This window comes from Nymphalis io, chromosome 17 (assembly GCF_905147045.1).
Source record: "Nymphalis io chromosome 17, ilAglIoxx1.1, whole genome shotgun sequence".
In the NCBI taxonomy this organism is placed as follows: domain Eukaryota; kingdom Metazoa; phylum Arthropoda; class Insecta; order Lepidoptera; family Nymphalidae; genus Nymphalis; species Nymphalis io.
Genome location: NC_065904.1, coordinates 2,317,398 through 2,340,779, shown reverse-complemented (window position 1 = coordinate 2,340,779; position 23,382 = coordinate 2,317,398). Strand labels below are relative to the sequence as shown.

Here is a 23,382-nt window from a genome sequence, read left to right as displayed (position 1 = left end):
CACATAAAAGTTTCACTTAAAAAAAAATATCGACTTAAATTTAAATATAGAATCTAATTGATTAATAACAGCTACCATTCTTTTCTTATGTACCATATATGGCACATGAAATAATCTCATATAAGTATTTATTTAAAAAAAATAAACTTTTTCTTAAGCCTATGAGTAAATACATCTGTATTTTTAAACTTAAATTAAACCTTATATACTATGTAATATGGTCATTTATCCTTCAAATACTTCGACGGTAGCGGAGCCGTGTATGTCTTTCAGTTCAACAGACTTGAATGTGGCAATAAAGTTGATCATGCCCAATTTCTGTAAATAAATATAATATTATATTACAAAGAAGTTAAAAATCATACTAAATAACTTATCTAACATGTGATAACATAGAACAAAGTTATAGCCCGTAAATGTTCCACTTCTGGGCAAACGCCTAAAGATAATTCTAATACAAATAAAGCATTTGAAAACTAAGTTTTGATAAGCTTCAGAAAGCTCTTCAAAGTGTGGAATGGGGATTATTGGGTTTCGACATGGAGACCAACTCATTATTCGTTATTTCGTCTCCAATCATCAATACTTCATGTACTTAGTTTGAAGGGTAAGTGATTGCGCATAACATTTTAGATAATATGGTCGAAGGATCATTAACGGTGTGAGGAATGGATGCAAGTTGTGACAACCTACCATCAAGCGGTGCATAAATAAAAGCGACTCACGTTAGGCTGCACGGGCAGCTCGGCGCTGAGCAGCGCTTGCGGCGCGGCGTCGGCGGCGGACAGGCGCAGCGTGCGGCCCGCCACGCCGGATGACGTCACGCGGAACTCGCAGCCCGTCAGCGGCCGGTCGAGCGGGTTCACGAACGACAGCACCGCAGTCGTCGGCTGCCCGATGATCAGGTCCTCGTTGAACTGCAAATGGAGAGAATGGTGACGATCTCGTGGCATTGCGTCTCCGAAATGATTACCGTTCGAGCTGATAAGATTGTACTACGACTGGCTCTATTAACAAGGGGAGGATGTAAGAAACAAGATGGAATATTCTCCACTGCTGAGAAAAGTAATCCAATGACAAAATATTGGAAGACGATTAATAGCTTACTCCATCACGCTACTTTATGCGGTTTGGGATATACACGTGTGTCCGATTACATCCGACTGGCGAGCACGAGGCGAGTAACAAACACATTGCATGACAGCATAATGCTTGCCGAACCTTGCTTGCATGAAGCCGAAATCTTCGGACAACGTTTCCGATTTCTATCCATTGGGCATCTCGACTCATCTCATCATCATCTTAATATAACCGGCTTCAAACGTTAGTCCATTGGTAAATCATACCTAAATTGTATATAACTATAATATTACACGGTATATTTGAAAAGTATATCCAATAGTTTATATTTTCACTCCAATTCAATACTGCTATTACCCAAAATGGGTTATGTATTAAAATAATTATTCATACTTTATCGTGCAACTTTCATATATTATGGCACGAATTAATGCCGAATATACATGTAAAATTTTAACAAAGATTATCAATTTTTTTTTTCTTACCTTAATACTAATGTCGGGTTTTAATACTTGGAAATCATCATCATCTGCCCAAGATTGTTTGGTCTCGTCGACGATGGCCATAGCCGAGATCTTCATGTTGCAATACTCCACCAATTTGGGTAAGTAGTCGTCTGCTTGGACGAGAATGCTGACTTGTTCATCTACATAAAAAAGGATACATTTTAGAAACGTTCAGTTAATTCTGTAACTACGTAGCCACTTACCAATTCAACACGTGTCAACGTAAGGGACCAGCGGTAGTTTTTCATTTACCATATAAAATGGCGATTCAACAGTGCGTATGAAGTCGTAGTCATATTAAATGTAGGTATTTAGATTTTAAATCTCTAAACTAAACGAATTAGACACGGCTGAAATATTTTGTAACCCTTATGTTGTTGTATTTAATACCACTCGCGAGAAAGAGATAGCGATATTTTTGACATTATTTAGTTAAAAAATGGTCATAATCGATTGCTTATTAGAGATACGTTCTTTGAGAAGCTACGTTATTGTTGTAATCTACATGAACATTTTGATATAAATTCAAACTATTAAAACTAAATAAGTACTTATGTTAAAAATATATCTAGATAGACGAGAAATTGATATCAGCCACAGCGGTCATTATCATGGAAGACTAGCCAACTGTGCAAGACATGTATGTGCACAGGTGTGTGCGCAAACACAGGTCACACACATTATTCATTCTCATATGAGGCAGCAAATCCGACCCGATCGTTCTATTTGCTTTCCGAGGCACGGGAACGAGAAACAGAATAACTATTTAATCGCCCGACCCCTATTGGTACACTCTAGATCTGTAGGATGCTAGGGATACAATTTAATGACATATTAACGAGGACATATTATTTCGATTGACTTGAATGTGACTTACGTTTCTGTGGGCCGACGAAAACTTTTCCTTCGATCTTCTTTACGATTTCCGCTTTCACGCCGTTGTAGAAAACACTGGTGGCTGTGAGAGCGGCCTTAATGTTACGTCCCTATTTGAAATAATAAAATAAAAATATCACTCTTCAATATAATTTAAATGCAATAACACAAGACCACCGAAAAAGATAACTCGTGACAATTTTGGTATTATTATAATAATTTTTTAAATTTCTATCTTCACACTTCACACAAAATGGCATGAACTAGTGTTCATGCCATTTTGTGTGAAGTGTGTGTCATTTTTCGAGTTTTACTTACTCGAGTTACTATTCTCAATGTTTGATTTCTTCGTTTGTACAGTATGGATGTATTTCTTTTGTTAAAATTACCTCATTTGACAAATTATCGATATCAACGATCACTCTGAACTCCTTGCCGATGGGTACGGTGTCGATATCGCGGAGCTTGAACGTGACGTCACTCGATGAATTAGCGGCGACTGCGTAGTACCTAAAAAATCAAAAAAAAAAAAAACTTTTTTACATATGATTAATAATACATGTCATTAAAAAGTACGAAATTGTCTATAGTCTTATCCTAATATCTTTGATTACACATAGCCATAAATTACATACAAGAAATATTTACAAGAGAGGGCCTTACCAATAAAACAGCTGTGCCATCTTGGCTGAAATTATAAAATCTACGATAATGCTATTTATCTTATTAATTATACTCAAATATCATACCTCTTTGCCCTTTCGGAGTACCGCACACCGTTCATTAGAGCCAATCTTTCAGAGGCAGTTCCTTCCCTGTGTTTGTATTCACTGGTGATGTCTTGTCTGTCTTCATCTCCAAGAGGGTCGAACACGAAGGGTTTCTTTGTGAGAACCATACGACCGATACTAAAAAAAATTACATTTATTATAACGCTTGTTACGACAAATTACAAAGAAACACCTCAAAATAAAAGATTATTTTGCTATGTTTTCAAAACGATTTGGTATCAGACAACACTGAATCGCTTTGGAGTTTATTATTACTGTAAAACTAAAGTAGCCTTTTAATGTCCCACTGCTGGGCTAAGGTCTAGTGTTGAGGGGATGGGTTGGAGCTTATTAATATTACTGTACTTACTGGTAATTATTGGTGTCGACCATTGAATATCCTGACTCCGATTCAGGGTCTTTCCTCCACCTCATGAGGTCAGCGTTAACAGATGCCAGCATGAACTCAACGTCGTAGTTGAAACCGATAACTCCTTGCTTTATAGCTTCTAATGGCGCTGGACCACATTGGTACATTCCTGATGATGTTTCTTGTGGTGTAGCGTCAACGGCTTGCCAGCCACCATAACCTATTTGGAATAATTTAAAAATTAAAATCAAATGCAAATAAAGTATTTCTAAGCAACTGTGTAAAACATGTTTTTAGTTTTTATATTCAGAAATAAAATATCAAATAAAACATTGATAATGTTAATATTTAATATATTTAATCGTCACCTATTTCTTGAAAAGTTATGTGAATATAATCAACTCATTATCATCTGAGCTTTAAACAGATATCTCCAAATTTAATTATTTTTAGAGAATATTGATAAATGGATATATTCTTAAAAACACTTACCCGGGGGCAGATCAGGTCTCGCCATCCACACATCATTCCACACGTGGTAATTCCAGATCGAATCGGCTCCCTGTGGGTTGTTGGGATCGAAGTCCAGCTCTTCCATATTTTCCGTGTAGTATTTGTCTACGGTGAGGGATGAATTTGCGTCGTGGGCTGATACCAAGTTTGACACCACTCGTGATGGAATACCGAGGGCGCGACATACTGCGAATTACAATACATGATTATGACGTTTTTAAATTTCACATTAACTCGACTATCGTCTAGTTAATGTGAATAAAACACATTTGAGAGAGATTGCCCTGTGGTTGTATGGTTTAAACTCGAGCAGTTTTCATGTGCTTTGTAATTTGTCTTTATAATGCATCTCGTATTTGGCGGTGGTCGAAGCATCGTAAGGAAACCTTTAAGTGTCGAATAATTTTGGCTCGTGGAGTTCATTTGGGGCAGCGTGGTGGAAACATTTCCTTCTCAAGATTACCATGATATTTACAACATTTTACATTACTTTTTTCAAATAAAAAAGAAACATTCAAAATAACAACAATGCTGATACCGAAATTATTTTTATAAACCCTCATTCTATTTCACGGTACATTAGTATGTGCTGGCCACGAAGCTTTTAGATCCGATTTCGGGTACTTGTATAATTACACGATACACATACATATATAAAATGTACAAAGTCACATTAATTCTTCCATTCTCGGCAACCTCTGTCTCCATAAATATTATAACGAATTTTAAACATTTTCGACCTTATTTATAAACGTTACTTAGCAACTGTTTAGTTAAACATTGCTTTCTCTCTTTCTGTCAATATTTATTTGACATTCGAAAGAAGAAGACATTGCCACGCGTTGTTTAACTAATAATCCGCTAAACAACATTTTACAAGGAAGGCCGTTTATTCGAAATTTAAAATTAACTTTAATACACCCATTATATGTTTGCACGCTTTAATATGCTGTATGTCCTGTATTATGTAATCAAATATATAAATAAGTTTAGGTTTGTTGCGCAAAATATACTCGTTTAGATAATATCATTATTCTAATATAGCTTGTTTATTTTACATCAGCATGTTGTAAAAACCAAACATTCTGTAGAATATTAAAATGCATCCTCAAATGATTACATCAAGGCCGGTACGTGATTTCGTATGTGTAGCGAATCGTAATAAGCTGTTTCGGAGTTACACGGACACAGGTGATGCAGATTTATTAATATGTTTCGTTCAGCTTGTTCTTAGTCAATACGTTATCCATAAAGTATTAATTAATTCCTCGGTGAGTCAGATCTTTTTAATTACATGTTATTTATTTCTGGTACAAAATAAAACTAAAATATAAATTACGATAGGATATGATAGAGCCGTGATGGCCCAGTGGCTAAGACGAGATTCGATTAGACAGAGAGAGAGAGATAGACACTTTTAATCGTACCTGTAGTAACCACACCAGCAAACACCCAGCATTGTCCATAAGGCACCTCCTGTTGCGTCTCCAGATATTGGGCGAGGATATCCACGGAACCGGTCCATTCAGATGGCGCCGTTCCATCTTCGTATTCACCATCCCAACGCCCCACGAGCACACCAGCGTCATCGTTGGAGTTTACGATACGGGAAATGACTCTTGTCATTTTTACAGGGTCTCCTCGACTATTAGAAGATTTCATATTAATTAGCTTCGTTGATAATTGATATCTCTTGTACATCTTTCTTGCCAGTATTATATGTTTCAGTTTCTTAAAATTTTATATGTAGACAGATTGGCAAATGCGCCACCAATCTTGGAAACTAAGATGTTATGTCTCTTGTGCCTGTAGTTCCAGCAACAATACGTTAGTTTTGTTGGTTGGCAATATGCGATGAGTCTTGCACACAGCCCTACCACCAAGTAAACAATAAAAATTGTCTTGCATTGTTACTTGGTGGCGGTTTTTTTTATATTTGCTACTAAGTATAACTACTTAAGTTAAAATGACAAACAAATGAAAAACAAATAACATAACTATCTTTAATTAATTTAGAAAAAAATCTCTTAGCAGAACTTTTTTGTAAATAGAATAGGAAGGCGGACGAGCATATGGGCCACCTGATGGTAAGTGGTCACCAATGCTCATAGACATTGGCATTGTAAGAGATGTTAACCATCGCTTACATCACCAATGCGACACCAACCTCGGGAACTAAGATGTTATGTCCGTTGTGCCTGTAATTACACTGGCTCACTCACCCTTCAAACCGGAACACAACAATACCAAGCACTGGTGTTTTGAGGTGGAATATCTGATGAGTGGGTGGTACCTACCCAGATGAGCTTGCACAAAGTTCTACCACCCTTAACCAAACTTAATAGAGAATGTTCTATCATTCACGTACATATATACTATTATTACTGAACTATAAACGGATATTCATACTTTTAAACTTCTAATATTCTCCAGAACAACTCACTGGTGAAATGGCATGTCCGCTCTGTCCAGCATAAACATGGCAGCTGGTAACACAGCGCTGTCGAACTGCCCATAAAACCATGGCTTTCCTCTTGTAGTTTTGATTGGACCCACCCACACTTTACCAACATCGTTCAGCACATACTCTTGCAAGAGACCCACGTCTTCCATGTAGGTTTGGTCATCTAATATAACAGATATCCAAAATTACATTATTTGTAAGAGAATCTCGGAACGTCTCCATGGAACGAATCGTAGCATATACATTAAGAAATACTTATCTTTAATAATATTGACTTATTTAACTTACGAGGCGAGATGGTTCAATAGGACAAAGATGTCTTAACCGAATATTACGAGTTCAAATCCAGACAAGCAAGCAATTTTGATATGCTTAAGTGTTTATAATAATTAATCCCATGTCTGGTGATGAAGAGAAATATCGGAAGGAATCATCCATGTCTCGTAATATATCTGCCAAATTCCATGTGCCAATCCGCATTTGAGCAGCGGTAAAATTAGCTCTAAACATTCTCAAAGGCGAAATACCGTACTTTATTCAACTTTTAAGCTAAGAATTTAAAAGCCACAATATCTCGTTTAGGCAGACCGTAACTTGTCTTTCAGGAGGCTAATCAAAGTTATTATAAAATTCTCACCAGGATTCCATGGATTGAAGAGAATGTACAAATCCTGATCATAGTCATAAACTTGTCTCTCGTTGCTGCTCTTCAGACTTGTGACCAAACGAAGAGCCCAGCAACCCACTGGCAAAGTCACTGGAGTTGAAACCTAAAACCAAATACATTCATATAATATTTGCAACGACTGTAAGAGATATTATGGAATTTTATTAATACAAAAATGCTCACATATTACCTACGATCAATAATACACGATGATCGAATATGCATATCAAGCTTAGATTCGATTAAATATTAAATGTAGTTAAATTTCATCAGGAAGATAGTATTGTATTAAAATAATACATAACAAAACCTCTCGAGTTTTCCCGCCGATTCTTCTGAAGAGTTTATTTCCGAACGGTATTTTATACAATCAAGCAAGTGTGGCGCTTCGTATTAAGTGATACTAAATCAAGTTCTACCAGGTTGCAAATATGTTATGATTTTTAATATAACATAATATTTATATGTTTTTATTTTAACTCAGGGTTGATTGTGGAAAATCTTATTTACATATTTTTGTTAAATCTGGTTTACAATTATACAAACAACGTTTTCTTATGTATATCATAGCAATAATATTCGCTTATTCGTGATATTACATTTAACATCGTCTACTATCGTTTTGTAATATTTTTATTCAATTGTCTGCTAAATTACGTGATTATGCAAATTAATAATAGCTGGTTTGCTCGTCTTGCTATTTAATGTTATTAATATTTATTTGTCATACTTTTTATTTGTTGTTATGATCGTCGAGTAACATTTTCTGCCAGTGGAATCTGCCGTTAAAAATACGTAGTTTAATTCAAAGAAAATTTAAATCCTCTTACCCCCTAAAAATCTAAAATTATTACGACCAAATTAACGATTATATTTAATTCTCAAATAGTTCGAGGTCATAACCGACTATTTCATTGTCAAATACAAATTAAAAAATGTTAGTTTCGCTTATTTCTTGTAGATTTTTAGTAAATTCTTATAATAACAACAAACGTACAGGCAAGGGTCGTTTTCTTCCTCCTCATTTGCAAGATAATAGTTAAAAAAAAAAACTTAAAATATCCACGTACATAACATATAATTAAATCATACCTTAATAATATATACAAAATAAATTTTCGAACATACATAATTGTATATATAATTTTTTCTTATTGAAGTATATCGATTTAATTTCACATAAAAAACCTTAATAGCACCAATTTATCTGTTTAGTTATGATCAGCATTCAGGTTTCATTAACTTGTTGTTACGAGACCAAACCTGACCTTGAAGTGACCGCTAAACGCATTTTTATTTATGTATCAGACATTCGATTTGTTCGTAAAATATATAATCAAATTCTCGTGTTACTCGATTAACATATTTATATATATTATTGTTTGCAAATTGCTGATTAGTCTAAAGTTTATACTTTTAAAAATTAATAATTATTATAGTTTGTATTTTTTATTTTTAATATATCTGGGAAACAAACAGTGTACGCCACATATACTACACAACAAATTAACTCGATCACACACCAATCAAGTTTCCACTCAAAACTAATTCATGTATGACAGTAAACAAGCAATTTTGTAAATTACAAATAATAATTATTAAGATTCAAACAGTTAACAACAGCAAAACAATATTATATAATAAAAATTAAATAGATAAAATAAAAACATTGACTAAGTTAACAAATGCACACAAACTCTTTTTTTAAATGTATTGAGCGTACAAGAAAAAATAAATAAAAAATAAAGTATGTCCTCTGTGTTTTCCTAAGCCATTGATCCGATTGTGATGAAACTTTGGTAAATGGTTCTATGCTTTTAAAACGGGATCCCAGAAAACGTTCAAAAATATTCAACTGTGAAATTTAAAAGAATCGTTAAGGAACGCTTGTGTGCTAAAGGATATTACACATCCGATGACTTTTTAAATGATTGCACACCCTGGAAAGATTTTTTACTTTGACTTTATGTACGTCCGCGAAGGTTTATACAACAATAAAATAAAAATATGTCTTTGTATGTTTGTCCTTCAATATAAATTTTTATATGCACCCTTATTCTACCAGCAAAACCGAGATGTTAACTACGCGTCTTTAATAAATCAAGATGTGTGATTCTTATCTTAAAGTTAAGATAAGAATCAATCTGTGAAGGTGCTGGGCATAAGCTTCCTCTCAGTGTTTATAAGTGTTTATAAATTATACAAAGCGAATCATCATAATTATTTACATAAAAAAATGTTCAAGATTTTTATATTGTGATCATCTCTGAGACTTCACGTCCTAAGCAGATATTTAATTAATCCACGGAGTTACGGAGTATCACAAACAGATACATAGAAGGTTTTTATAAGCTCTTTCATTTTTATATCGGAGTTTTTTTCTAAAAAGGTACACGTAATATAAAATCAAAATATACTACGATTTTGAGCAGGCAGCATTGGAGTCTAGTACACCTGTATGCGATGACCTTTTTTTAAATACCTCGTCATATTGCCATACAGACTACTCGACAGAAGGAATGGTTCTAGCATTCTTTCCATCCATTCAACGCGATCATGATTTGAATCAAGTAGTCTTTTTATCATTCTAAAACAATTATTTCTATTTGATTCCACAATTGATTAATCAAAACATCTACATGTTTCATTGTTATTCCAGTGTATTTAATTGAACAAATGTAATGTAATTAATTTTAATGTTATGTATAATTTATACTTTATAGTTATTAATTGTTCAATTACATAGTAGGTTATTAATCAAATTATTAATTTATTCTTACAATTTGATGTGATTGTTGAATTATATCTTTTCTATTTAAATTATATGTACCACATGTTTTCCAAAAATATATATATATTACAGTTAAACAGTTAAATAAAAACAAAGTTTCATTGTACTGATCTGATGACTGAGTATGTGGAGTTTGGGCTGATTTGTTTTGTTTTGACCAGCCCTGTTTTAGTTTGTTATAAATGGTTATTATATAAATATTATTTTATTAGTTAAAAAATTAATTAAATGGCACTAAGGTTATAATAAATTCATTAAAATATTTACAATAAAACACTTTCTCAGTGGAATTTAGTACAAGCGGATACAAATAGAATTGGCATCTATTGAACCGATGTATCAGTAGTTAAGTCATCTTTATATGAACTCATTTTATTTTAGATATTCCTACTAAAGTCATTAGCTCTACAAATAGGAATTTCTCATAATTTGTCATCATGAAATGTGAACCGATTTCATATACTTGGTGGTTAATCTTCATGCCCGTTTGTGTAGGTTTTATTATAATATAGGTAGGCGGACGAACATATATACGAACCTTGGGAACTATCAGATAATCTACCACCAAACAGCAATACTTAGTATTGTGCTCAGTTTGGAATGGTGAATGAACCAATGTAAATACATTCGACGTAACATCTCAGTTCTCAAGGTAGAGTAAAGCTTTAAAAATATCGCTAAGAAGATTTTATATAGAACACCGGCATCTTAACCGAAGGTCATGGGTTCAAGCCCGGACAAACACCTCTTGTTTGGCGTATACTTTATATTTATAGTTCATGTTAGATAATGTATATAAGTCTAAGTATATATATATCGTTCGGTTGACATTCTGCCACAGACGCAAACTAACATTGGAGTAGTGAAATAAGATCCAATCATTCTCCTTAAAAGGTAAGTCGGCCTTTGCAAATTAATAATAGCTGGTTTGCTCGTCTTGCTATTTAATGTTATTAATATTTATTTGTCATACTTTTTATTTGTTGTTATGATCGTCGAGTAACATTTTCTGCCAGTGGAATCTGCCGTTAAAAATACGTAGTTTAATTCAAAGAAAATTTAAATCCTCTTACCCCCTAAAAATCTAAAATTATTACGACCAAATTAACGATTATATTTAATTCTCAAATAGTTCGAGGTCATAACCGACTATTTCATTGTCAAATACAAATTAAAAAATGTTAGTTTCGCTTATTTCTTGTAGATTTTTAGTAAATTCTTATAATAACAACAAACGTACAGGCAAGGGTCGTTTTCTTCCTCCTCATTTGCAAGATAATAGTTAAAAAAAAAAACTTAAAATATCCACGTACATAACATATAATTAAATCATACCTTAATAATATATACAAAATAAATTTTCGAACATACATAATTGTATATATAATTTTTTCTTATTGAAGTATATCGATTTAATTTCACATAAAAAACCTTAATAGCACCAATTTATCTGTTTAGTTATGATCAGCATTCAGGTTTCATTAACTTGTTGTTACGAGACCAAACCTGACCTTGAAGTGACCGCTAAACGCATTTTTATTTATGTATCAGACATTCGATTTGTTCGTAAAATATATAATCAAATTCTCGTGTTACTCGATTAACATATTTATATATATTATTGTTTGCAAATTGCTGATTAGTCTAAAGTTTATACTTTTAAAAATTAATAATTATTATAGTTTGTATTTTTTATTTTTAATATATCTGGGAAACAAACAGTGTACGCCACATATACTACACAACAAATTAACTCGATCACACACCAATCAAGTTTCCACTCAAAACTAATTCATGTATGACAGTAAACAAGCAATTTTGTAAATTACAAATAATAATTATTAAGATTCAAACAGTTAACAACAGCAAAACAATATTATATAATAAAAATTAAATAGATAAAATAAAAACATTGACTAAGTTAACAAATGCACACAAACTCTTTTTTTAAATGTATTGAGCGTACAAGAAAAAATAAATAAAAAATAAAGTATGTCCTCTGTGTTTTCCTAAGCCATTGATCCGATTGTGATGAAACTTTGGTAAATGGTTCTATGCTTTTAAAACGGGATCCCAGAAAACGTTCAAAAATATTCAACTGTGAAATTTAAAAGAATCGTTAAGGAACGCTTGTGTGCTAAAGGATATTACACATCCGATGACTTTTTAAATGATTGCACACCCTGGAAAGATTTTTTACTTTGACTTTATGTACGTCCGCGAAGGTTTATACAACAATAAAATAAAAATATGTCTTTGTATGTTTGTCCTTCAATATAAATTTTTATATGCACCCTTATTCTACCAGCAAAACCGAGATGTTAACTACGCGTCTTTAATAAATCAAGATGTGTGATTCTTATCTTAAAGTTAAGATAAGAATCAATCTGTGAAGGTGCTGGGCATAAGCTTCCTCTCAGTGTTTATAAGTGTTTATAAATTATACAAAGCGAATCATCATAATTATTTACATAAAAAAATGTTCAAGATTTTTATATTGTGATCATCTCTGAGACTTCACGTCCTAAGCAGATATTTAATTAATCCACGGAGTTACGGAGTATCACAAACAGATACATAGAAGGTTTTTATAAGCTCTTTCATTTTTATATCGGAGTTTTTTTCTAAAAAGGTACACGTAATATAAAATCAAAATATACTACGATTTTGAGCAGGCAGCATTGGAGTCTAGTACACCTGTATGCGATGACCTTTTTTTAAATACCTCGTCATATTGCCATACAGACTACTCGACAGAAGGAATGGTTCTAGCATTCTTTCCATCCATTCAACGCGATCATGATTTGAATCAAGTAGTCTTTTTATCATTCTAAAACAATTATTTCTATTTGATTCCACAATTGATTAATCAAAACATCTACATGTTTCATTGTTATTCCAGTGTATTTAATTGAACAAATGTAATGTAATTAATTTTAATGTTATGTATAATTTATACTTTATAGTTATTAATTGTTCAATTACATAGTAGGTTATTAATCAAATTATTAATTTATTCTTACAATTTGATGTGATTGTTGAATTATATCTTTTCTATTTAAATTATATGTACCACATGTTTTCCAAAAATATATATATATTACAGTTAAACAGTTAAATAAAAACAAAGTTTCATTGTACTGATCTGATGACTGAGTATGTGGAGTTTGGGCTGATTTGTTTTGTTTTGACCAGCCCTGTTTTAGTTTGTTATAAATGGTTATTATATAAATATTATTTTATTAGTTAAAAAATTAATTAAATGGCACTAAGGTTATAATAAATTCATTAAAATATTTACAATAAAACACTTTCTCAGTGGAATTTAGTACAAGCGGATACAAATAGAATTGGCATCTATTGAACCGATGTATCAGTAGTTAAGTCATCTTTATATGAACTCATTTTATTTTAGATATTCCTACTAAAGTCATTAGCTCTACAAATAGGAATTTCTCATAATTTGTCATCATGAAATGTGAACCGATTTCATATACTTGGTGGTTAATCTTCATGCCCGTTTGTGTAGGTTTTATTATAATATAGGTAGGCGGACGAACATATATACGAACCTTGGGAACTATCAGATAATCTACCACCAAACAGCAATACTTAGTATTGTGCTCAGTTTGGAATGGTGAATGAACCAATGTAAATACATTCGACGTAACATCTCAGTTCTCAAGGTAGAGTAAAGCTTTAAAAATATCGCTAAGAAGATTTTATATAGAACACCGGCATCTTAACCGAAGGTCATGGGTTCAAGCCCGGACAAACACCTCTTGTTTGGCGTATACTTTATATTTATAGTTCATGTTAGATAATATATATAAGTCTAAGTATATATATATCGTTCGGTTGACATTCTGCCACAGACGCAAACTAACATTGGAGTAGTGAAATAAGATCCAATCATTCTCCTTAAAAGGTAAGTCGGCCTTTGTCCAGATTTAGGTAGATATGTACGTAGTAAATTTACATTCTGTTGCTACAAGTCGTAAAAGCAGACCTGCCTATTCTACATCTTTATTAATATATAAAAAAAAAACAAACAAAATAGCTTGCATAAAATAAGTCTAAGAACTATACGAAATAATCAATGCGCTTGGCAACAACTTGTAAAAATATTTTTAAAATATTGTTTGTATTAATTTCATTAACTGACCTCAAACGACACAGTGTCTCCTTGCACGTCCAGGATTTTGGCGCACCAGCTGTACTTGTCCGGGATCACATCTCGCTTCAAGAACATCGAGCCTTGGGTGTCCATCTGTGGTTTGTCTCCTAGATTCGCCGATAAATAGGTTACAATTAAAATATTTTTTTTAAAATAACTTGTTATTCAGCCAATATTTAAAAAAAAAAGCATATTAATTAGTCTCTACATAATATCTTACACTTTAATTTTTAAAATGGTAAGATTTTTGATTGTACATCAAAGGTGAAAAGTTGATTTATATAAATGTAAATATTATGATTCGTAAATGAAACACTTGTTTTGTATGAGAAATAAATTCTTAAGCCTTAACCTTACCAAATTGCTTTATCATTTAATTCATTTGATATTGAGTCTCAAAATATGACCCACACATATTAAGAAGAGAAGTAAAATAAGAGTTTGGAAACCATATTTAAGATAATAAGGCTGTACTAAATATATCAATCAAATATCAAGGGCTTATCGAAGGGCTGTCTCGTTAGATAGTTTATATAAATGCAGACCATGAGCACCTGGGTTAGATTATCGGTTCTGGTCAATAAAAGCCATTGGGATGTTCAGTGCAGAATATCTCGTTTGCATAAGTCGTCGGTGTCCTATTGTCGTCCATAATAAGAACGTAACCCTTAGGCAAATGTCTTGTCTTTCGCCAATCGTGTCGGATTGCCATCCCATCCCAGAGAACATCCGTGCTTAATTCATAATCAGAGCTCACAATCAGGTTTGTCTCCATAGAAAGGACACAGTGGTCGAAAATTAGTTAGATGAGTATTATGTAATATACTTACCAAGGTTGAATACGAGTTGAACAATATCCTCATTCTCGTCGAAGGGTCTCGTGAACCTCGCCACGCCATTGAACGGTTGACCGCGGCGCACGACAGTTGTGGTAGGATTTTCATCGTTTATTACTTCGAACCTTCGAATACATTATATTGTGTAAGATATATTGCCGTTTGTTGTCTAAAATTTTGATAACATGCATGCATTAAATCAATATATTTGTTTTATTTTGTAATACTTTCAGAATTACAAATTTGATTAAATATAATTAAACATTGAACTACTATATATTAAAAATATATTATTCATTATAATATATTAAATTAAGATATATTAATATTTTTTTTGGTAACTAATATTAAATGTACTTGAAAAAATAAATAAAAAAGAAAGCAAAACAATTCACTGGTGCTTGTCCGGATTTGATCCCACCTCGGGCCATCTCGGCTCTTAGATGTTTCATATAAGGTATAATTTTACAGCAGTGAATGACGATTGAATAACTGATAATTCATGGGACTATCGGCGGAAACTTACTTAACGGTATTGTGTGGTTGCGCGTTTTCCCTCGGGTAGAAGTGGACAACATCGACTAGAAGCGGGTCCATTGTTTAGAAGTTGATCTAGAACGAAAAAACATCATATTGTTTCCATAGACAAAAAAGATGAAGCAGTTATATCTCTAGATATTCAAAACGAATATACCGAAGACAAACGTCTTTTCCATTGACAACATGTAGTAAGAAATTATAAGTGATTTTAAACGAATGCATGAAGTGATTAAATAGGTAGGCGGACTGACAAATGGACCACCTAATGTAAGAAATATCAACCATTCCTTACATCTGCAATGCGCCACCAACCTGGGAACTAATATATTATGTCCCTTGTGCCTGAAGTTACACTAGCTATGGATTAAGGTCGTCTGATGATGTGGATGTCTTTAAGGCTTTTTACAAAATAACTCATACAATTATCATTTACTTACTTATATATTTTTTTTGCAATGTAACGGAGTCTTATAGTTTAGTAAGTAATGTAGGGTAAGTTTAATAAGACTTATAAAATTAGTAAATAATAAATAGAGTCGTATAATAGAAGCCGTTAGATACGGGCAGCGCAAGACCGGCCAAAATGGAAATCCTTGGAGGAGGCCTTTGTCCAGCAGTGGACATCTTTCTGCTGAGATGATGATGATGATGATAAAACTAGCTTGTTGCAACAAGGTATTAATTGTTTGATTGTTATTTCAACTCATGGTTAATAAGAATTTTCTATTATTATTACATTACTTTTATTTTCTTACAAAATTCATCCAAGGGGAGGCCCTTTGATGTGTTAAGGCTCTAATACAACCTATCGTCTTATATTTATATTGACACCATTTTCTTCGTTCTGTCTAAATATACAACGTTGTATATAGTTAATGTTTTGGCTTGTTTTTTTTATTTTCTAGCGTATGTCTACGCTAGCTAAGCTTAAAATATTCTGCCAATGCTACGTATATAAGAGAAGACATTTGTCTTCTTCTTTCAATTGTCAAATAATCGGTGATAGAAAGAGAGACATTGCTGTGTATTGATATTCATCCATCACAATAAGCACATTGATAATAATAATGTTTAATAATAATTTTGACTTAGAAATACATTTTAATATCTATTTTTTATGAGACCAATAGCATCAAAGTCTGATTTATTATAATTATTTTAAGACTGTGGTGTCATAAACATATATCATTAAAAATAAATATCTATTTAAAATAATATAACTAATTGTTCGATTTATTGAAATCTTTAAACACGTGTACAAACTAAAAAAATATTATTATATACTCATCTATGTAATATATATTCTCAGAATTATTAAAAACGAAACTTTGTATGTGTTTTCAATATATTGTAAAAGTACCTATATACATGATGATGACTTGAGAAACATCGATACAACGTTTAGAGCTTATTCCACCACGTTGCTCAAATGCGAGTTTGTGGTATGTATGTAGCAGAATTACAGTGAATTTAGACAATTACAGGTGTACTTGCGTTTTTTCTTCATAGCCGAGTACAAGATGAATTATTAACACAAATAAAGCACATGAAAATTCAGTGATGCTTGCCTGGGTTTGAACCCACGATCGTCGGTTAAGAATCACGCGTTCTATTCACTCGGCCATCTCGGCTTGTGCTAGTGGTGCTATCCTGGGTTTGCATTCGTAATCATCGGTTAAAATTCACGAGATAACCTCTGCACCATCTCCGCCCGATATTTTAGGTACAGTCAAAATCTAAATGACTTTAATATTTTGGTAGGGCTTTGTGCAAGCTCGTCTGGGTAGGTACCACCCACTCATCAGATATTCTACCGCAAAACAGCAATACTTGATATTGTTGTGTTCCGGTTTGAAGGGTGAGTGAGCCAGTGTAATTACAGGCACAAGGGACATAAAATCTTAGTTCCCAAGGTTGGTGGCGCATTGGATATGTAAGCGATGGTTGACATTTCTTACAATGCCAATGTCTAAGAGCGTTGGTGACCACTTACCATCAGGTGGCCCATATGCTCGTCCGCCTTCCTTTTCTATAAAAAAAAAAAATATTGTGTCATAGACTTGATAGAACGTTTAAAAAAAATTAGTGTAGTATTCATACACTCAAATTACTAAGATAACATCAAGGTCGAATTCATAAAAGAGTTTATTTTAAGTTAATTACAATGTTTGCACTAACTTTTAACCTATCATGATATAAGTTTCTTAATATATGATAAACTCAACGTTTTACCATTCCGTTATAAAAAAGAAAAATACAACTTTAAGCTTAGTAGAAGCGCGGGAACGGCCGTTTTATTTTTTAATCTATTTTAAAATGAGAAAACATTCCCCGCTTTTTTAATACGTAATATAATATTTATAAACTACCAGTATTCGAGGTCAGAAAAAATATAATAATCTTAAAAATATATACAATTATTATAAAAAAATGCAAGCATTCTTGCGTCTAATCTATGCGATAATTTGTTCAAAAGCTATTAATTTGATTTGTACATACATACTTATTTAACTCCTCAATTTAAATAATTCTTATATGAATAGCGAGTATTGGATTTTACATACATTCAAATATTTATTTTGTTTCTAAATTGTAATAAAAAATCCTTTTCAATAATATTTGTATAACTTCTAGGTCTGCAATACTTTTGTTTAGTATGTATTTCAAGTGAATAATTATTATGTTTAAGTTAAATTGGTATGACTAGGTAATAAAATCATACTGTCACCTTTGAAGTAACAATTCAAAAGTGATTAATACACTGATTCAAAATAGAAAAATTCGTACGTTCGACGCCGCGGATAAAAATAGAATTTAAATTAATCTTTAGACATGCCTAGAAACTGGGGGCCAATTTTACTAATTTATGTCGGCTATGATACGTTCCCGATGCTATTTTGATCCAAAATTTACCTAACCGCGACTGGATCGTTGTGTTAGTAGAATAGGAAAACAAGTTAACGACGACGATTAGGTTTTGATACGATTGCGATACAGTCATAATTTGTTGATAGAATTGTGCCTTTGATATTCTTTAGAAAATAAGCTTTTCATCTCGTGTGAAATGTTTAAAATTACGGCGTTACGCTATTCTGATCAAGTATCATTTTCATACTTCAATAATTAAAGTCAATATCGTATATCACTTTATCAACCATGAATTGCGGCCGCAAATTTTAGCCGCGATTCGCACGTGTTCTTTGTGCGAAAAATATGGCGCTTTACACTCGCAAAGTTTACGGTTGCACAAAAAACAGTTTAACCCAGTTTAAACCCTTTTCCGCGTGTTTAGAGACTGACACCGACCGGGGAACGCCGCGAAGCGCAACCGCAACGCTGCAAAGCCATCTTGCGCTTGCATTTCACGGCTTTCGCGGGCTTTACGTTGCAAATTTAGACCTTGCATTTAGCGAAATACACTTCAGCTTATTTCAAAATTAAAAACACAAACAGATGTTATATTATGTTTCTTAAATTTGTATCAATTCGTCATATTTTTAAACATACTGGAATCGACTCAAAGGCAATTTGTAGCTTAAATGATGCGCGACATGGAATTTTTAAATATATCTCAGAACGTTGAAATCTTATCCTGAAATTTCCCCGAAAGCCACACATGTTTGGACTACTTGGATTTACATTAATTAGTTCATAAAAATACATGTTCATTATTCGCAGTAATCATAAAAATTTGATGTCTGTATGCGTTTTATTATTATATTGAATGTTTATTTTCAGAACCGGTGGTAGTCTAGTTGACTATCAATAAGTAAGTGTAATGGTTCTATGTTGAATAAAGTATTTCGATACATAATAAAAGCCGTGGGTTGAACCTGGTTAAAACTAGCGCAGGAATTTTAAGAGTAGCACAGACAAAACGGCCTCTACCCAGAAGTGGGTGAAATCAGACAGACAGACGTATGTATTTTTAAATTTTTTTACTTTAACTTAGTGGTAGGGCCTTGTGCAAGCCCGTTTTCAGATCGTTATTTTCTTTAGGCGATTGTGATCACTCACTTATCCTAGGTGGCCCATTTGCCCATATAACCTCTTTTTAAAGTAGAAAGAACAAGAGTAATGAGGTTTTTTGCTGATTCTTTTTGATCTAAACTCCGAATTGCTCTTAACGATTGATTCTAAGAACTTGAAAAAGTATACCACCAATGAGTTTTCGTGTGCTTAATTTGTGTTTATAATTCATCTCGTGCTCGCCGGTGAAGGGCATCTTGAGGAAAGATATATGTGTCTAATTTCACGAAAATAGCGGTTGGGCACATTTCGGATAAACATGTAAGCCGCATTGGAGCGGTATGGTGGAATAAGCTCCAAACCTTCTCCTCAAACGAAGGTCTAGCAGTAGGAACATTAAAGTAACAACTTTTACAACACAAATGTACAACAATTACACTTGCACGAAAAGTATTTGAAGAATTTCCATCGTTTCGGTAAAACCGGATACAGTAACAGCCTGTAAATGTCCCACTGCTGGGCTAAGGCCTCCTCTCCCTTTTTGAGGAGAAGGTTTGGAGCTTATTCCACCACGCTGCTCCAGTGCGGGTTGGTAGAATACACATGTGGCAGAATTTCGATGAAATTAGACACATGCAGGTTTCCTCACGATGTTTTCCTTCACCGAAAAGCACGAGATGAATTTTAAACAGAAATTAAGCACATGTAAATTCAGAGGTGCTTGCCCGGGTTTGAACCCACGTTCATCGGTTAAGATTCACGCGCTCTTACCACTGGGCCATCTCGACTTAAAACCGGATACATAGTTGCAAAACTCGACTCATACATTAACAGGTAAAGTCAAATAAATCTTGTAGAAAATAATTGAGTCTGTGTGTGTATATTATCTCTGTGTGATATAATTTGCGAGAGTAATTGAGAATATCATTAGAGATAGACAAATAAAGAAAGAGACAAAACATATTGTACCGATGCAAATAGCTTAGTTAAATATGTTTATTTAATATTAATTATAATATATAATACTTTTTTTACAAAAACTGATAGTCGCGACCTTTTGTCAAACAAAATTCTGTAAATTAATTTGAGTTTGTATATGTTTTATCATTGTATTATTTATAATACGTATTTACTAATTAATAAAAAAAAATTATGTTTTATGAACACAACATTTTTTTTATATTGTGTTTATGTAAAGTCGGGTCATGCCTAGTATTTATACCATGGCCCTGTTACATTGAAAATGTTAGACGTTGTTTCTAACACGTCAGCTGACTGAAATAAACTCGATGAGCCATGGAAATACATTGTTTGTAAATATACTATAACTTATACATTCGATTATTTCCGTAAATTACTTACTATAACGGATTATGGGCAAAAGTCATTGTTTTTTTTTTTTGGTAGGTGGCTTGGCATATCGGCCACCTGATTGTACTAAGTATCGTGTCAATGACATTGGTAATATCATAAACATGATATACTCCACGCTAGAACATAAGTCAATTTTCCGCTGTCACAAATGCTATTCCAAAAACTACTTACGAGGGTTTTGTTTTTGTTACCTCTGATATTTGTTATAAATATAAAATCCGATCGAACGTTCCTTTTTCAAATCATTCGATTTTTAAAAACGACGTAATTTTAATGCTGTCAAATTAAATTAATGTGGCATGGAGATTTCGATTTGACAAGATAATCTACAATTTTTGCCATATTTTTAAATCCATTTCCAAATATCAGTACATTTTTTTATGCTACGTATTTGTATTATGGCTTGGGGTAATTAATGAAGTCCCATGCTCGCTTTCATTCTAAAATTGAAACACGATGGCCTGATAAGCGCGAGACCAAGATTAAGCTTTGAATTCGAAATTCAAAATACTCTTTCAAGATATTTTAAGGAAACTTTTTCATGTGTAAAGGTATCGAGATAATATGACTAATGGATATTATTCCATACTTCATTTAAGTGTCATTTACATTTATGTTGATTTTTTTTAAATAAAACTCAGTATTTTTTCTACAAAAATACATTTCACGAAAAAATCTAAGCGCGTAATTCTTTAAAGCTGAATATTAATAGACACTATTAATAAATTGTAATCATGTGTTAACATATAAACAGTTAAGAATATATGTGTTTTGTTGAATTAAGTAAAATAATATTAACTAAATACTTATCTTAGTATTTTAATAAATATAGAAAAAATCTAATCAATAGTATTTATGATTATTATTATTTATTTTTTTATTAACAAAAACGTTACGAAGGTTTACCACTAGAAAATAATAAATAAATTTATAACGACTATCATATTGAAAAAAGATTATTATATTAATATACGAATAAAACACCAACCTCTTTGACACTATAACACTCAAAAACTATATATCAGAACTGGCGATTTAAGTCACGTATACACGAATTAAAAAGAAATTAAATTTCAAATGTGGAACGTTTCGAATCACACGTTCAACTGACGCCGAATACGCGCTGCTCGGGGTATATCTTCAGATGCGTAAGCGCCGACGAGCTGTGGAGGGTGACTAAGCTGTTTGATTTTCGAAGGTAATTTTTTTTTTCATATTTTATGGAAATAACCTACACATAAGTAATATTTGATATTCCATTCTTCGTATTATAAAAACTATTATTTCATTATTGAAGACATTTTTTGAAATTTAAAATATAGTTATAATTATCTAAATAATTATAACTATATTTTATACATTACTATAAAATATAAGAGATGCAAGTGGAGTCCAGTCATTTATTAATTTATAACCCCTTATTAGGTGTATTATATATTAAAATAGAAGCAATAGCAAAGTAGAAGTCACAGTATATTTAAATAAATGTAATGTGGTTTTATTTTATTCGAGTTAATATAAACAGGGCTTTGTACTGATGGTAGGGTTTTGTGCAAGCCCGTCTGGGTAGGTACAACCCACTCATCCGATATCCTACCGTAAAACAGCAGTATTTGTTATTGTTGTGCTCCGGTTTGAAAGGTCAGTGAGCCAGTGTAATTACCCGTACATGGGACATAACATCTTAGTTCCCAAGGTTCGTGGCGTATTGGCGATGTAAGCGATGGTTAACATTTCTTACAATGCCAATGTCTATTGGTGTTGGTCTGCGCCTACCTATAATATAAAAAAAAAAAAAACTTGAATCCTTGTCACACTACTGATATGTACGTGTAGTGTCGAATTCTTGACAATAACTATTTATGTAATATATACGGCAGCCTATTATGATATAGCACAGATAATAGTACCGACAGTGTTTCCCAAAGGTCACGATCTTGACCACGCTGTTTCGTCAACTGTTAGATAATAGAAAAACAATACATAGATTATATATATATAAATGAGTAGCTGACTAACATATTAACACACAGCCCAAACTAGCAAACCGAATGTATACGGGTTCCTTTTAAACACTAGGTAAGCACTAAGCGTTTTTGATAATTTAACCCCTAAGGTGATAAAGAGGATGAAAGTTTGTATGAAAATTCTTCATTTTTGAATCATTATACTAGCGAACAACGCTAAGATTAAAACTTTATTTCATTTTTGAATCATAATTATTATTGTAAGGCCTGCCTTTTAGGCGTCGGTGTAGTTAGTAAAGCTACAAATCTGAAGGTCCCGGGTTTGAAACCCGGGCTCAAACAGTGAGGAGGAGGAAGACTCTTCTGACACTTATACAAAATATTGCTGTTCGGCTGCTTGGACACAACCACCAGGGAATTCATACTTATAATATACAGCCCATTCCTTAAAAGGTAATGCCGTGTGGCATAAAATGCTATTT

General features: G+C 32.8%; 1 protein-coding gene across 1 annotated transcript; it reads right to left on the bottom strand.

Annotated features, from left to right (window-relative positions):
• Positions 1 to 138: 138 nt before the first annotated feature.
• LOC126774961 (hemocyte protein-glutamine gamma-glutamyltransferase-like) lies at positions 139 to 22,056 on the bottom strand. Its single transcript, XM_050496642.1, has 15 exons — positions 21,922 to 22,056; positions 15,577 to 15,662; positions 15,045 to 15,175; positions 14,203 to 14,321; positions 7,217 to 7,349; positions 6,559 to 6,742; positions 5,543 to 5,760; positions 4,095 to 4,301; positions 3,603 to 3,822; positions 3,212 to 3,370; positions 2,852 to 2,972; positions 2,464 to 2,572; positions 1,566 to 1,726; positions 726 to 917; positions 139 to 318 (listed from the first exon to the last, which is right to left on the bottom strand). The coding sequence occupies exons 2-15, from the start codon at positions 15,645 to 15,647 to the stop codon at positions 226 to 228; spliced, it is 2,118 nt and encodes a 705-aa protein (XP_050352599.1). The 5' UTR covers positions 15,648 to 15,662; positions 21,922 to 22,056; the 3' UTR covers positions 139 to 225.
• Positions 22,057 to 23,382: the final 1,326 nt, after the last annotated feature.

What these genes read in the sequence shown, in the direction of transcription:
- LOC126774961 (XM_050496642.1), bottom strand. Translation starts at nt 15,647, where the DNA reads ATGGACCCGCTTCTAGTCGATGTTGTCCACTTCTACCCGAGGGAAAAC. An exon ending in GTCGACACCAATAATTACCA is followed by an intron (nt 3,371 to 3,602) that starts GTAAGTACAGTA and finishes AATTTTTTTTAG; the next exon opens with TATCGGTCGTATGGTTCTCA. An exon ending in AGCTGCCCGTGCAGCCTAAC is followed by an intron (nt 319 to 725) that starts GTGAGTCGCTTT and finishes ATTTATTTACAG; the next exon opens with AAATTGGGCATGATCAACTT.